General features: G+C 45.9%; 1 protein-coding gene across 1 annotated transcript in view; it reads right to left on the bottom strand.

The window, feature by feature from the left end:
- Window positions 1–69: 69 nt before the first annotated feature.
- The window catches only part of LOC109891992 (microtubule-associated serine/threonine-protein kinase 1-like), a 65652-nt gene continuing 52570 nt past the window's right edge, over window positions 70–13151 (bottom strand). The window contains exons 9-26 of the mRNA XM_031834552.1: window positions 12102–12234; window positions 11905–11972; window positions 11427–11503; window positions 11035–11243; window positions 10772–10910; window positions 10514–10646; window positions 9731–9896; window positions 9516–9617; window positions 9122–9244; window positions 8414–8523; window positions 7103–7263; window positions 6660–6931; window positions 6331–6561; window positions 5914–6143; window positions 5605–5727; window positions 4119–4255; window positions 3787–3974; window positions 70–3674 (exon numbers count right to left, since the gene is read on the bottom strand). Coding sequence (XP_031690412.1) covers window positions 2014–3674; window positions 3787–3974; window positions 4119–4255; window positions 5605–5727; window positions 5914–6143; window positions 6331–6561; window positions 6660–6931; window positions 7103–7263; window positions 8414–8523; window positions 9122–9244; window positions 9516–9617; window positions 9731–9896; window positions 10514–10646; window positions 10772–10910; window positions 11035–11243; window positions 11427–11503; window positions 11905–11972; window positions 12102–12234 — 4263 coding nt within the window. The 3' untranslated portion in view covers window positions 70–2013. The remainder of the gene's footprint in view (window positions 3675–3786; window positions 3975–4118; window positions 4256–5604; window positions 5728–5913; window positions 6144–6330; window positions 6562–6659; window positions 6932–7102; window positions 7264–8413; window positions 8524–9121; window positions 9245–9515; window positions 9618–9730; window positions 9897–10513; window positions 10647–10771; window positions 10911–11034; window positions 11244–11426; window positions 11504–11904; window positions 11973–12101; window positions 12235–13151) is intronic.

The raw sequence follows: 13151 nt of genomic DNA, 5'->3' as shown, positions 1-13151 counted from the left end.
TGATATCCATTTAGAAGTTGTCTGTCAAAGTTATGTCTCACAACAAGAACACAAACAGGCACATGGTAATTTAAGGATTATCTTGAAGGATTTTATTACTCTATAGGCTTTTTTTTGCATTGGTTTCATAACAGTGCCTAGGGAATAAAATGACATGGACAACAATGAACTGAGAGAAGTGTCATAAAAAAAGTCAAAACTCACAAATAAGTCAACATGGACAGAGGCCATGGTGTATTGCAACTCTCTTATGGAATGACAGAAGTATAACTGCACAAAATATGACAACCACACAGATTTGGTAAATTATCTCATTTGTAGACTTACAATTTAGAGATATAAATAACAATTCAAAGAACAATGCACAAGTAAACCGTTTGAGAGCAATTGACAAATAATCAAATACAATAAATAAAAGTGTAATAAATAGATAAATAAATACATTTGACACAAAATAAAGTGCAATTTCCACGCACACCCCCACATACACAAACACAAGCTTTTAACTAGCATTCATCTAAATATGAGCTGTTTGTCGTCTCCTAGGAGCTCTGTATCTGTATCATACATCTATCTCTCTTTATCGGTCATAATACAAACAACAAAAGTTTTTTCAAATTGTATTTAGACAAACAAACAAGTTTCTAGTAGCTATATGAATGGAACAGAGGTTACAATAGAAAATCATGAAGATATGAGGGTAATATCTCGGATCAAATCTAATCTTGTGTCATTCAATTGTGAACTGATTATGTGTAAATGACATTTTTACCTCAAATACTATGTTCAGGACAGTCGTGTGATGACCACAAGATGGCAGTCTGATACAGGTATGGGCATGAACATATTAAGTTACGTCCCTGATGAAAGTGCTGCCTAGGTCTACGGTGGGCTCTCAGATCTCACTTGGAATTCTACATAGAACTTGCATATCATTACTCATCACTGTAAACAACATATCCCTCAAATAAACTGGCACTTTTATTCACACATTACATTATACAATGCTAATTTTGCATATATTGAAAAGGGAGAGTTCTAGCCTACGTTGCCAGAGTACGAGTAAGTCTCAAATAAGACTCCCATTCTATAGTATCAATTTCATCACCTGACCACACTTAATTCACACGCAGAGACATATGGGTTCCTCTTCTTTAGTTCAATTCATTATATCTGCTTGCTTGGCTTATTGCAAACCTTTACCTCCCTAACATCCGTTCATGGGTACATTGTAGGGGACACACAGGAAAATACTTAAAAAGCCCATTGCATAGTGTCCCTGTGCAAGTTCAGATAGTCCACCTAAATCCAACCAGGACTCAGCCCTTAAAACACTCAAACAAATTCATTCAGCTCTCCTTTACACAATACAATTCCAAGTTCCACATTTAGCAAGCAGGTCATCTTCTTTGTCCAGTTAGAAACAGATCTCAATGTGTTACACCAATGCATGTTACACCATTACAACAATTCTTCACTCAATCTATTTTCCAGGTACTGTGTGAGAAAAAGAACAAGGTGCTATCTTTAGGTATTTTAACTGAGTGAAAAGATTTGACGGAGTTGACGGACATGGGTAATGTTCTTCGTGTTGACAGACTGTGACAGAAGCCTGCCTATAGACATGCTGTTTACATTGGGAACATGTGGGGGCTGTTGACATGATGTTCACAGTGTTCACTACCATCAGGTCTGTTAGATTTTTTTTTCTTCTCTTTCATCTCTCATGTACAATTTGGAACATGCAAGAAGACACGCTTTTACTATATACATTACACATACAGTACATACACACACACATTTGAGAACAGCATTAAAGCACATTCCTCAACATATTCTTGTTTTATCTACAGGTCTGTATTTTCTAGCTATTTGGTGTGTTTCTGTTTCTTTAGGCGTACATGTTTTTGTCCCTTTTTTGAGGGTGCCCTGTCCGTGCCTGATATGGTGGCATGATATTCTGGTCCAAAAGGCATTTTCCGGGAGATCCCAGGTTTGTCCCTCACTTGCAGATCAGGAGTGGTGCTTACCTGAATTCCTTGTGTTTGCCTTTTCAGGCTGAGCTGAGCCGGTAGGACTTGGAGATGTCCCCTGAGCGCCCCGTCGACTACCTCCAGACGGAGCCTCAGACTTTCCTGCTGAACTTACCCGTTTCTCCTCACCACCCTTGGGCCCTTCCTGGGATCCCATCTTCATAGGCCCCAGCACGTTTTTGGCCACACTGGTCAGCTGAGTCACAAAGCTTGGCTTGTCACCAGGGGAGACGGGGCGTGACTTGCTGGAGCAGGGGGAGGCAGCGGTGGAGGAGGGGGACATAGGGTTCTCCTCCACCACCTCCAGGTGACTCCTCTCCTCCTTGGCTCCTCGGTAGCTGCTCAACGGGACAGAAACCTTGTCTGCTCTGGATTTTGTTGAAGCAGGAACTGGGCGTATGGTAAGAGGGGATGGGGCCGGGGTCGGGGCTGGTGCTTGGATTGGGACTGAAGGAGCAGGTCCTTTAACCTTGGTCTCAGTGGCTTTGTCAATGCCACCCATCCCTCCTTTCAAAGCGCTCTCTCCCATCTGTGTGTCTTTACTTGCCTTGGCCAACTCTGTAGCTCCCGCCCTCTGTGTGGTGACTTTGTCTGGACCCACACTCGCTTTCTCCTCACTCTTCTCCTGGCTTCTGCTTGCTGGGGTGGTGTCTGTCTGGACAGCCTGGTGCTTACGCTCCTGGGAGAGCGGACTCTGGGATGTAGCCTGGACTGGGGCCCTGTAAGTGGGTTTAGGACCACCACTGGCTGTCTCAGAGCTTGGAGCACTAGAGCTTAGAGGTTTGTCTGCTGGGCTGGACTTGGCCCCTGGAGTGGAGGGGGTTGAGACTGGGCTAGGCTGGGCCTCACCTGGTACTGGTGAAGCTTTTCTCTTCAGAGCCTCACAAGGGGTTAATGTCTTAGCTGTCTCACTAGCGCTGGTCTTGGGCTCTACTTTAACAGGTAGAGGGTCAGATGCTGTAGTCTGGGCAGCTCTCTCCCTCCCTGTCAGCAGTGTGTCCCGGCTCAGGGGCGACTCCTGTCTCCCCAGCCTCCTCGCAGGCTTCAGGCACCCTGTCTCTCCAACCGTGGGGGGAGAAGGGGAGGAGGAAGATGAGGGAGAGGGGGGAACGGGCCCGTTCTCTCCCTCCATCTCCAGCAGACTCTGCAGGCTGTGCTCGCAGTGGAAAGACTCCCTTCTGTAGTCCCCATGTGACACCTCCAGGCTGTGCTTACGCATTGACACCCCTCCTGCAAGGGGTGAGGAAGCTGAAGACGAAGATGAAAAGGAGGGTAGGAGGGTTGCACCCAGTTTCTCTGACGACTGAACCCGCTGTAGCAAAGGTGAGCGGGGGGGCTCTGCGCTTTTGGGCCTGGGACGGGCCACAGGGGGAGAGGAGTGGAGCTTTGCTGGGAAGGCCTGAGTGGTGTTGGAGCTACCCACTGTGTGGCCAGACAGGGGTGGGGGAGAGGAGGTGGTGGGGGAGGGTGTGTGGGCCAGGGGGGACAGAGGGATGTTGCCAGCTGACTTGCAGCGGGCTGAGCGGTACTGGCGGTGCAGTTTGGGGGAGAGGCCGTGCAGGGAGCTGGGTCTCATGTGCTGGGAGGCAGCCGGAGAGTTAGGGGTGCTGGAGACTGGAGAACTGCTCTGAGAAGTGTTGCCTGAGGAGTGAAGAGGAGACAAATAGCAATCATTCAAACTATTATTTTGTTATGTGAGGGTGCAGATGCTAAGAGGAGTGCTGTACAGTAATGTATTGCCCTTCATACTGACCCAGGTAGGTGGAGTCGGGGGTGGAGCGGTAGCTCTGTGTGGGGGAGCGTGCAGAGAGGTTGTGGGTGGGGGAGCCTGGTAGGCTGTCCCCTGATGACAGAGAGCGGTTCAGAGAGGACAGGCTGCGGCTGGTGTGGAGCAGGTTCGACTGCTTAGTGATCTTCCTGAACAACGAGCTGCGCTTCTTACTGCGAGTGAGAAGTGAAAAGAGAGAGGTGGGAGGATGAGAGGAGAGAGAGAGTTAGAAAAACAGAGTCAATGACATTGATTTTCTAGAGCGCTCATCTGAAATCATATTGTAGCATCTGCTGTGCAGAGAAACCCACTTGTACCTTTCTTGTCCCTCCTTAGCCCCGGTCTTCTTGTTGCGCCGTGCCATCTTGGACTTGTAGCTGGACTTGCGGGCAGGACCAATCTTGATGGAGGTGTTTTCAAAGGGAGTGGTGGTCACCGTCACATTGTTTCCACTCTGGAGAAACAACGGAAACAAAAAAAGTACAGTATACACTGCTTGGACAATTATTAGGCAAATTGTATTCCTCAGGATTAATTTTGTTGTTGAACAAACACAATGCTCTCAGTCAATCCAAAATGTTATTGAATCTCAAACCTGAATATTTAACAAAGGAATAGTGAGTTTTGTCTTTCTCATGGGAATATATGTGTGCACAATTATTAGGCCACTACATTACCAAAATAATTTCTCCCAACTCACTTTTTACTCTCAATTTGTAGAGTAAGTGTAACAAATAAGTAACACAAAATGACAATTAAATAACATTTTTGGCCTTTCAAAAATATTCAGTGACCAATACAGCCACCCTTCTTTTCAATAACTGCCTTGAGCCTTCCATCCATGGAGTCTGTCAGTTTCTTGATCTGTTCTCGATCAACTTTCGCTGAAGCAGCAACTACTGCCTCCCAAATGCTGTTCAAAGAGGTGTATTGTGGAGTACTTGGATGCATGTGATGGAGCATCGTCCTGCATAAAGATCCTGGCCTTATTGAATGCTGAGGACGTCTTCCTGTACCACTGCTTGAAGAAAGTATCTTCCAGTTTCAGTCCATCTTCAACCCGAAAAGGTCCAACTACCTCATCCTTAATGATAGCAGCCTATACCAGGACCTCTCCTTCACCTTGCCTGACTCGAAGTGGTGCCCTGTGTCCATTATTGATCCAACCACGGGCCCATCCATCTGGACCATCAAGAGTCACTCTCATTTCATCTGTCCATAAAACCTTAGAAAAATCTGTCTTCAGGTGTTTCTTTGCCCAATCTTGACGCTTCAACTGTTGAATCTTATTCAGTGGTGGTCGTGTTTCAGCCTTCTTGACCTTGGCCATGTCTCTGAGCAATTGACACCTTGTACTTCTGAACACTCCAGGTAGGTTGCAGTTCTGGATTATGGTGGCACTGGAGGATAATGGGTTCTTGGTAGCTTGACATTTAATTATTCTCCAGTCTAGTTCATTTGCACCTTTTCTTCTCCATGTGTTTTATACGCCCCAGTTGACTGTTCGCAACAAAACGTTTGATTGTCCGGTGAAGCTGCCTGGTAATTATGCACACCTTGACATAAGGTGTTATTCACTTTCACCACACCCTCCCTCATTACACAAATACATATCACCTGAAAATGGTTCAATCCAATAAGTATTCAAGTTTATATGGTTTGGAGTTGGAAAATGTGCATAAAAATAATGATAAGATCAGAATACTCACTTGCCTAATAATTGTGCACACAGTGTATGATAGGCTTCACCTGTATTCTATACTGTAGAAAAAAACACCTGTTGTTTCTTTCCTTTCCTCTCACCTTCAGAATGAGCTCCACCACCTCAGTGTGCACCAGCCCGTGGACAGACTCCCCGTTCACATGAGCGATGAGGTCACCAGCGCAGAGTCCCGCCTCCTGGGCAGGGCCTCCGTCCTCCACATGCTGTGATTGAAGCAGATCAACATCAATCAAACAAGTCATCATGCTATTGGACAAGTCTGTTTTTCCACTACAAATTGTAGCGATGCTTTGTTATGATACAGAACTTCTCAAAAGAGTGATGTCTACTTAACACTACTTTGTCCATGGAAACGAATACAGAACATATCATCTCTATCGCCGTCTCACCCAGACCACGTGGTGTACGCTATAGACATCACTGTCTCCCATGTAGACTCGAATGGCTCGGAGGGTGAAACCGTACTTCTTCCCAGAGCGGTGGATAGTGATGGGAGAACGCAGCACGTTGACCGTGGGCGAGTAGTCTCGGCTGGGGGAGGAGTCACGAGACGACAGGTCGGAGGAGATGGATCGAGGAGACATGGGGCTGGCCAGGGGGGACGTACCATGCTGCTCCACTGAGGAGGGGGGAGGGAATCACAGGAATAAAGTGTGAGAAAAGGTCAAAGCAATTGATAGGTTTTAAGAAATGTACAATTTTCCATAACAAGCCCAGTTAACCGTTTTAACTGTTTAACATGAATATTGTCATTAGCAACAGACAGCCCCGTTCTTCTCACACTCCCTTGCCTTCCAGCTCCTCACCTGCAGGTATGATGACAGACAGGGCTGTGGTGGAGGCAGACTTGATGACCTTGGTCACGGGTCGCGAGTTGCGCTTCTCTCCCTCAGCTGAGAGCTGGCTGTGGCGGACCCTCCTCAGGACCAGCTCGTTGGTAGCCCGGGACCCCTGGGGCTCTGTTGCCCCAGCAGTCACAGTACTGTTGGGGCTGGGGATGACTCCCATTGGTACATCAGCTGGCCTCAGCAGCTTGTCTGGAGCAGAGCAGAAAGATGGAGGAATAATATCATGTAGGTATCAAAGTGTATGTCAAGCCAGATTTCATCCATTATCTAATGCCAAATGCCCTCACCTCCAGCAGTCAACCCATTGCCCTCCCTTTCCTTCCTAAAATCCCCCTGGCTGGATGTGGTGCCCACGGATGTGGTGCCCATGGCCCCCTCCAGAGAGGTGCCCCTGGCCTTGACTGGGGGCTGCCTGGTGGGCACTGGCAGCTCAGGATCGGCCTCTAGTGGTGAGGCGAAGCGGTGAGTGTCCATGAGGGCAGAAAAGCGTCGCCGGGCCCCAGATGGAGGACTGGAGTCACTCTCAGTGAAGGATGACTCTGAGCATGACAGTCGCTTCCTACACACAACAACACAGCACAGAATAGATTTATTGTATTTATGAAAACAAACAATGAGTAATGATAATGAGAGCCTTGATAATGAGGACCAACAATGTCACATTTCCAACTTGTTATGCAGGGTAAGAGGGCACTAGTACTAGTCAGAGTACAGTAGTGGTCATACTCACATCTCAGGTGATCCTGTCCTCCAGCTCTTGTCTCTCAAGGTCAGGCTGCCCAGGCTCTCTCTCTTGGCCGCCCGGTCCTCCCTGGGGCCCTTGTGCTCCCGCCGGGTCACCGTCGGGGGCTTGTGCTCCAGCTGGGACAGGTGCTCCATGCTGCTGTACACCTGTAGTTCCCAACAGAGAGAGGACAAATAAGCTTTCAGAACCCACAGAGGGAAAAATTACACATTTTCCCATGATTCTTTCTTTTACAATAGGTTCAGGGGCACAATTAGCTTTCACAGATTAGTCAAGAAGGGGAGATCTGAGCAGAAAGAGACATACGCCTGAGGCATGTGTGTCAATAAAATCCAAGGTTACAAAAGAGGTTCTTTCATGACTTAGTCTACCATGTGTGATAGTCACATTAAGTCACTTGGCTCAGACGTTCTTATTGACATTAAATAATTCAGTAATGACTCAAAAAAGTGATGGCAATCATCAGTTTTTATCGCCATCAATTAATAGCCAAGGCATTTATTTGCTTGAATCACTGAACACAACATGTGCTTATTAGACACTGGCTTCTATTTGAGTCAGGTGTCTATTTGCTTAAAGCACACAGCGTTTGCTCACTTGCATAGTTAATTGTTTAATTCCTGAATTCACTTCCAGTATTTTAATCAATATCTTAATTTCCTGCACTAATGTGCTATCATTTACACACTGTGCCACGTTCATTTTGTCTTAGTATGCCTCTAATAAAAATGTATAAAAAACCCCACCCTTGACAGAATAATTGTTCTCGTTGAATCTGCATTTTTTCTGCAGTTCTTACTTTCGTCACTAGAGCGAACAGCTGTTTTACCAGTTAGCTAGCAGTTCTCATCTGTTAGCAGCCAATGGCTAGCAGTTCTCATCTGTTAGCAGCCAATGGCTAGCAGTTCTCATCTGTTAGCAGCCAATGGCTAGCAGTTCTCAGCTGTTAGCAGCCAATGGCTAGCAGTTCTCATCTGTTAGCAGCCAATGGCTAGCAGTTCTCAGCTGTTAGCAGCCAATGGCTAGCAGTTTCTTACTGGCGATAAAAACTGATGATTGCCATCACTTTTTTGAGTCATTACTGAATTATTTAATGTAACAAATTAAACATTAAACCTGGTAAACAATTCATGGTAGTTCATGGAAACGTTGTAAACAATTCATTTAGACCCAGTGTTTATTTTAAACATGCGTTTATTTGCTGAAATGTGTAGTGTGGGCTATTAAAATGGACAGGTCGGCTATTTGAGACTGTGTTTAACTGAAGTTTAAAGATGAGTAAGTGTAGAGTTTGACCTTGCTGAAGCGAGGGGAGCAGGACGAGAAACGACGGATCTCGACAGGTTCATCATCATTGGTGTCGTCCTCATCATAAGAGTGGACGTGGTGGTAGCGATCTGAGCGGGCTGGGGACGGAAGAGGACATGACACACACACACACACACACACACACACACACACACACACACACACACACACACACACACACACACACACACACACACACACACACACACACACAGACACACAGACAAATAGTATGGACAAGTGCCTCAAAGCTCCAAACACAGCTAGTTCATATCTCTATCCCATATGCCAGTGGTATTCAAAGTTGGGGTTGCAACCAAACTGCAGTTATTTTTTTAGGAACAAAGTAAAGATTATTGTACAGGGCAATATGCAAACCTTTTTGAGAAATACAATTTTATTAAGTAAATGTATTTATTGGTTTCTTTTATAAGAGATTCAAATGTTATTGAAGGTTATTTGTTGATGTAAAAATCAACATTTTTGTCAATAGATTAGGGGTGGGGTGGGCTTGGGTAACGAGAAATTGTTGCAAAAAAATGGGTTCCCCAGAAATTCTGGAGAAGAGAACGGGGTCCCCGTTGAAAAAGTTTGAATACCACTGCCTTATGGTGATTCTATACATTAAGAATGCAACGAGTCAGCACAGTTCTCCTCCATGTGACCAGGGGGCAGTGCAGTTAGAGAGAGACTCACTGTCGAAGTAGCTGGTGTCCTCCTCTGACTCTAGGTGGGGGATGAACTCAGCCTTCTGTCTCAGCAGACTGTTCCAGTCCAGTTCAGTGAAGAACGAGTGCTGCTTCACCTCAAATGCACCGCCTGGGGCAGCGAAAGAGAAAGAGAGAGAGAGAGAGAGAGAGAGAGAGAGAGAGAGAGAGAGAGAGAGAGAGAGAGAGAGAGAGAGAATGAATGAAAGGGAGAGTGAGAATGAAAGGGCGAGCGAGAGAGGGGGAGAGAGAGGGAGAGAGAGATAAGATGTGTGTTGTTGAGTGAATCTATATTTTAAGGCAGTTTTAGGCAGTTTAGTCAATTTCTGCTACAGCACACGTCTGATGTTAAGCATTTTGTCAACATGCATGTGTATGCTGACCTGTGCCCAGTCGGACCAGTGGGTTGGTCTGAAGCAGAGTAGAGATCAGATGCTGGGCATCGGCAGGAAGAGCGTCCTCATCTTCTGGCCACACTATGTCATCTACAAGAGACAGACAGAGATAAGTTGCATTGGACAATGTAGATGTGAGAAAGATGGCTTCAAAATGGCTGTAAGATGCTGCTCAATGAACCCACTAACCCCGGACCTCTCACCTGTGATGACCTGTCCAAAGAGCTCCTCAGGCGTGTCTCCAAAGAATGGCACACAACCCACCAGGAACTCATAGAGGATGATGCCCATAGCCCACCAGTCTACTGGCTTCCCATAGCCCTGTCTCAGGATCACCTCCGGGGCGATGTACTCTGGCGTGCCACACACCTGATGGAGGACAGAACCACAGCGCTCCTATGAGAGGTTCTATAGTCATATCTATGGATAAAACCCTACTGGTGAGATGCTAAGGCCAGTCTCTCTCAAAACGTGAGTGAGAGACGTGTGGCCAATGCACGTGTTTTCCAAGCTGATGGGATCAATGCGAGAATGCCAGGATGAAACATGAAAGCTTTGGACGTTGTGTTTTAATGTGCAGATGGGTATTCATCAAATGCTAACAGATCTGTGGCTGTGAGAAAGCCGAGCCAATAAATAATTGGGGATTTAATTGAAGCAGCACCATTCAAAGGGTGGGAAAAACAAAACATCTGAAAAGACAGTTGATTATAATAACTGAGGCATATTTGGTTATCATTTTGTTTGATGTCGATCATTTAATTTCTTCACGCTTTGACAACTATATGCACACATTTATAAACTCAGCATTTATTTATTACATTTGTCTAGAAATAAATACATAAAAAATGTATTAGGTATAGTTTTTGGTCTGAGTGGTTATGGAAAATGTAGAAATCTAAATATATTACTGCAAATTCATTTTGAACGCCTGCCAAGGTTGTGTATACTGTGGTGGGTTTCTCTGCTCTATATACAGTGCACACCTGTTTGTCCAGGAACTCTCTGGTGTCCTTCTCAATGTGTCCCTCGTACAGGTTAGTGGTGAGGCTCATCAGACCCATCTTAGACAGGCCGAAGTCAGTCAGCTTGATGTGCCCCATGGAAGTGATCAGAAGACTGGGGACAGACAGGTCAAAGGTTACCTGAAACACTCTTCGTGTTTGTAATATAATCAAACTTTGAGTTCACTCCAATGAGTCCCATATGATAATTGTTCAATGCCAACCCAAGTGAGGTCTTACTTGTCTGGTTTGAGGTCGCGGTGCACGATGCCATAGTTGTGGATGTACTCCAGTGCCAGGACGGTCTCGGCAAAGTACATGCGCGTCATCTCCACGGGCAATGCCCCAATGTTTTTCAGCAGGGTGGCACAGTCTCCCCCTGGCAACCGATAACACATGATCAGACTGACTGCTAACATTCCCATCACCAGCAATGTCCTAAATGCTGCTCTTGTCCTAAACAGACAAGAAGTGGTGCCCAGTGTATTATTGTGTTAACTTACCCTCCACATACTCCATGACCATACAGAGGTGCCTGCGGGTCTCAAAGGAGCAGAACATTGAGACCACGAATGGGTTCTCAGCGAAGGTCAGGATGTCTCTCTCTACGAAGGCCTGCTGGATCTGGTTCCTTAGTATCAGGTTCTGCTTGTTGATCTTCTTCATGGCGAAACGCTGACGGGTCTCCAGGTGACGGACCAGGTAAACAGCTCTGGAGACACACACACGCATACACACAGTTAGTAATCTGATTTTTTACACATTTTACTGAGTAAATCCAGTGTTTTCTCCTAAAACCATTTAATGGACATCAACAAGATGGCTCAGAGACATGTACTAATGTAACATTGATATGCGTGAACACACCCACACCAACACCCACACTCACACTCACCCATAGGCTCCATTGCTGATCAGCTTTATGGTCTGGAAGTCAGCCTCTTCGGGCGTCTTCATAGCTCTCATCTTGCCCTGAGGGAGAGAGCATAATAGCAGGGTAAGATGAGACTGGATCTGGCCAGACCTCCAACACCAGGCCCACAGGAGTGACGTCGTCACTTTTTCCTGTCTTCCTGACTTCTTGTCCAGTTAGCTGAATTTTGGCACCTGTCCTGATGGTTGAATGAGGGCTGATTGCAGGCCTACAAGGCACTAGAGGATATCCTGCTTTGACTTCAGACTCTAATCAAAGCAAATGGACTCAATTACGTAGAGTATTGTCCACTGTGCCAAGTAATTAGTAGAGGAAGCAGTCATATTCATTAGTCAGCAGGGCCTTGGACTACAGTTTGACTTAACTCAAAGGGACAGAGGGAGAGGGGGGTTGATGGTGGGTGGGCTGAGAAGAGGTGGAGTAGGGACAAGGTTCTCACCTCTGTTGAGTCGTCTGTTTCTGGGGTGAGAGGTCCCTCACTGTCGTAGCTGTCCAGGTTCACCATTTCTGGGGACATACAGAGGGAGTACCTATGAGCTGCCTTTCAGCAATACATAGAGTGAGAGAGCAACAGTAGTCAACACAAGTCAAGGTTTCCTCTTTCTCTCTCTCTCTCGGACTCATTCTCTCGCTCACCCTCTATAGGCTCTCGTGTCAGTCCCAGCTGGCTGATAATGTAGCGAGGGATGTCCGTCTTCATCAGATGTCCCTCCTTGGCGTGGTCCTCTGCTGCCTCCAGCAGGTGGTAGAACTCCTCTGGATTAAACTCCTGAGGGACAGGAACAGGGTGACCACATTCAGTGTGACACAGGTATAACACTGCTTGAATCAAGATATAACTAATTTTATTGCACGCACTACAGACGCTATATCGGTTCGCTAATACAGGACTAGTAAAGGCCTAGTACACTACTTTTATGAAGCCATTTTTTTCAAATAATTATTCTGATTTTTCAAGGGGGCCCTCAGCACCCTCAGCACCCTCAGCACCCTTACTTCCCGCGTTTATGCATGTACCAAATAAAAAATACAAGTTAAATGGGTTTCCATCACATTTTCAACTCTACTGAGGATTTTGTCACCATTTCTTTTGTATATAGCGAGTGTGCCCACTCTGGTATTGGCAGAGTACTGTATCTGCGCCCTGCGCGCTGTAGGCTAGAGCACAGCCTACATCATGGGTATTACACTCTTAACCTACGAGGTCGGAACCTGCTGGTTTAGATAATTAATTGCACTCACCTGGTGTCCCAGGTCTAAATCAGTCTCTGATTAGAGGGGAACAATGAAAGAAATGCAGTAGACCTGGCTTCGAGGTCCAGAATTGAGTTGATGAGATTATTGTGGACAAAAGAGCGATATCATTTGTATTCGTCAAACAGCACCCAATCATCGATGATGATGTCACCTGAATAAGACCCTGGATATTTATTGGAAAGGAGCATCAAGCTCACCTTGCAATTTCACCACCCTGTGAAGTTCATCATAAATTATTTAATCTGTAACCTAATAAACTGCATGCTTCCCTAACGAGTTGTAGTGGGAGGACCATACAACATGTCATTGCAAGACACTAAGTTAACTTCCATTTGATGGGTTGTTATTTCAATATTTGAGCATAAAAGAGTCAGAGTGCAGTATAACTACAGTATGCTGCAAATACTGCGTCCAGTTTCCATCAGGCCT

This window comes from Oncorhynchus kisutch, linkage group LG10 (genome assembly GCF_002021735.2).
Source record: "Oncorhynchus kisutch isolate 150728-3 linkage group LG10, Okis_V2, whole genome shotgun sequence".
In the NCBI taxonomy this organism is placed as follows: Eukaryota; Metazoa; Chordata; class Actinopteri; order Salmoniformes; family Salmonidae; genus Oncorhynchus; species Oncorhynchus kisutch.
The sequence above is the reverse complement of the archived record's forward strand: the minus strand, read 5'-3'. Positions and strand labels throughout refer to the sequence as shown.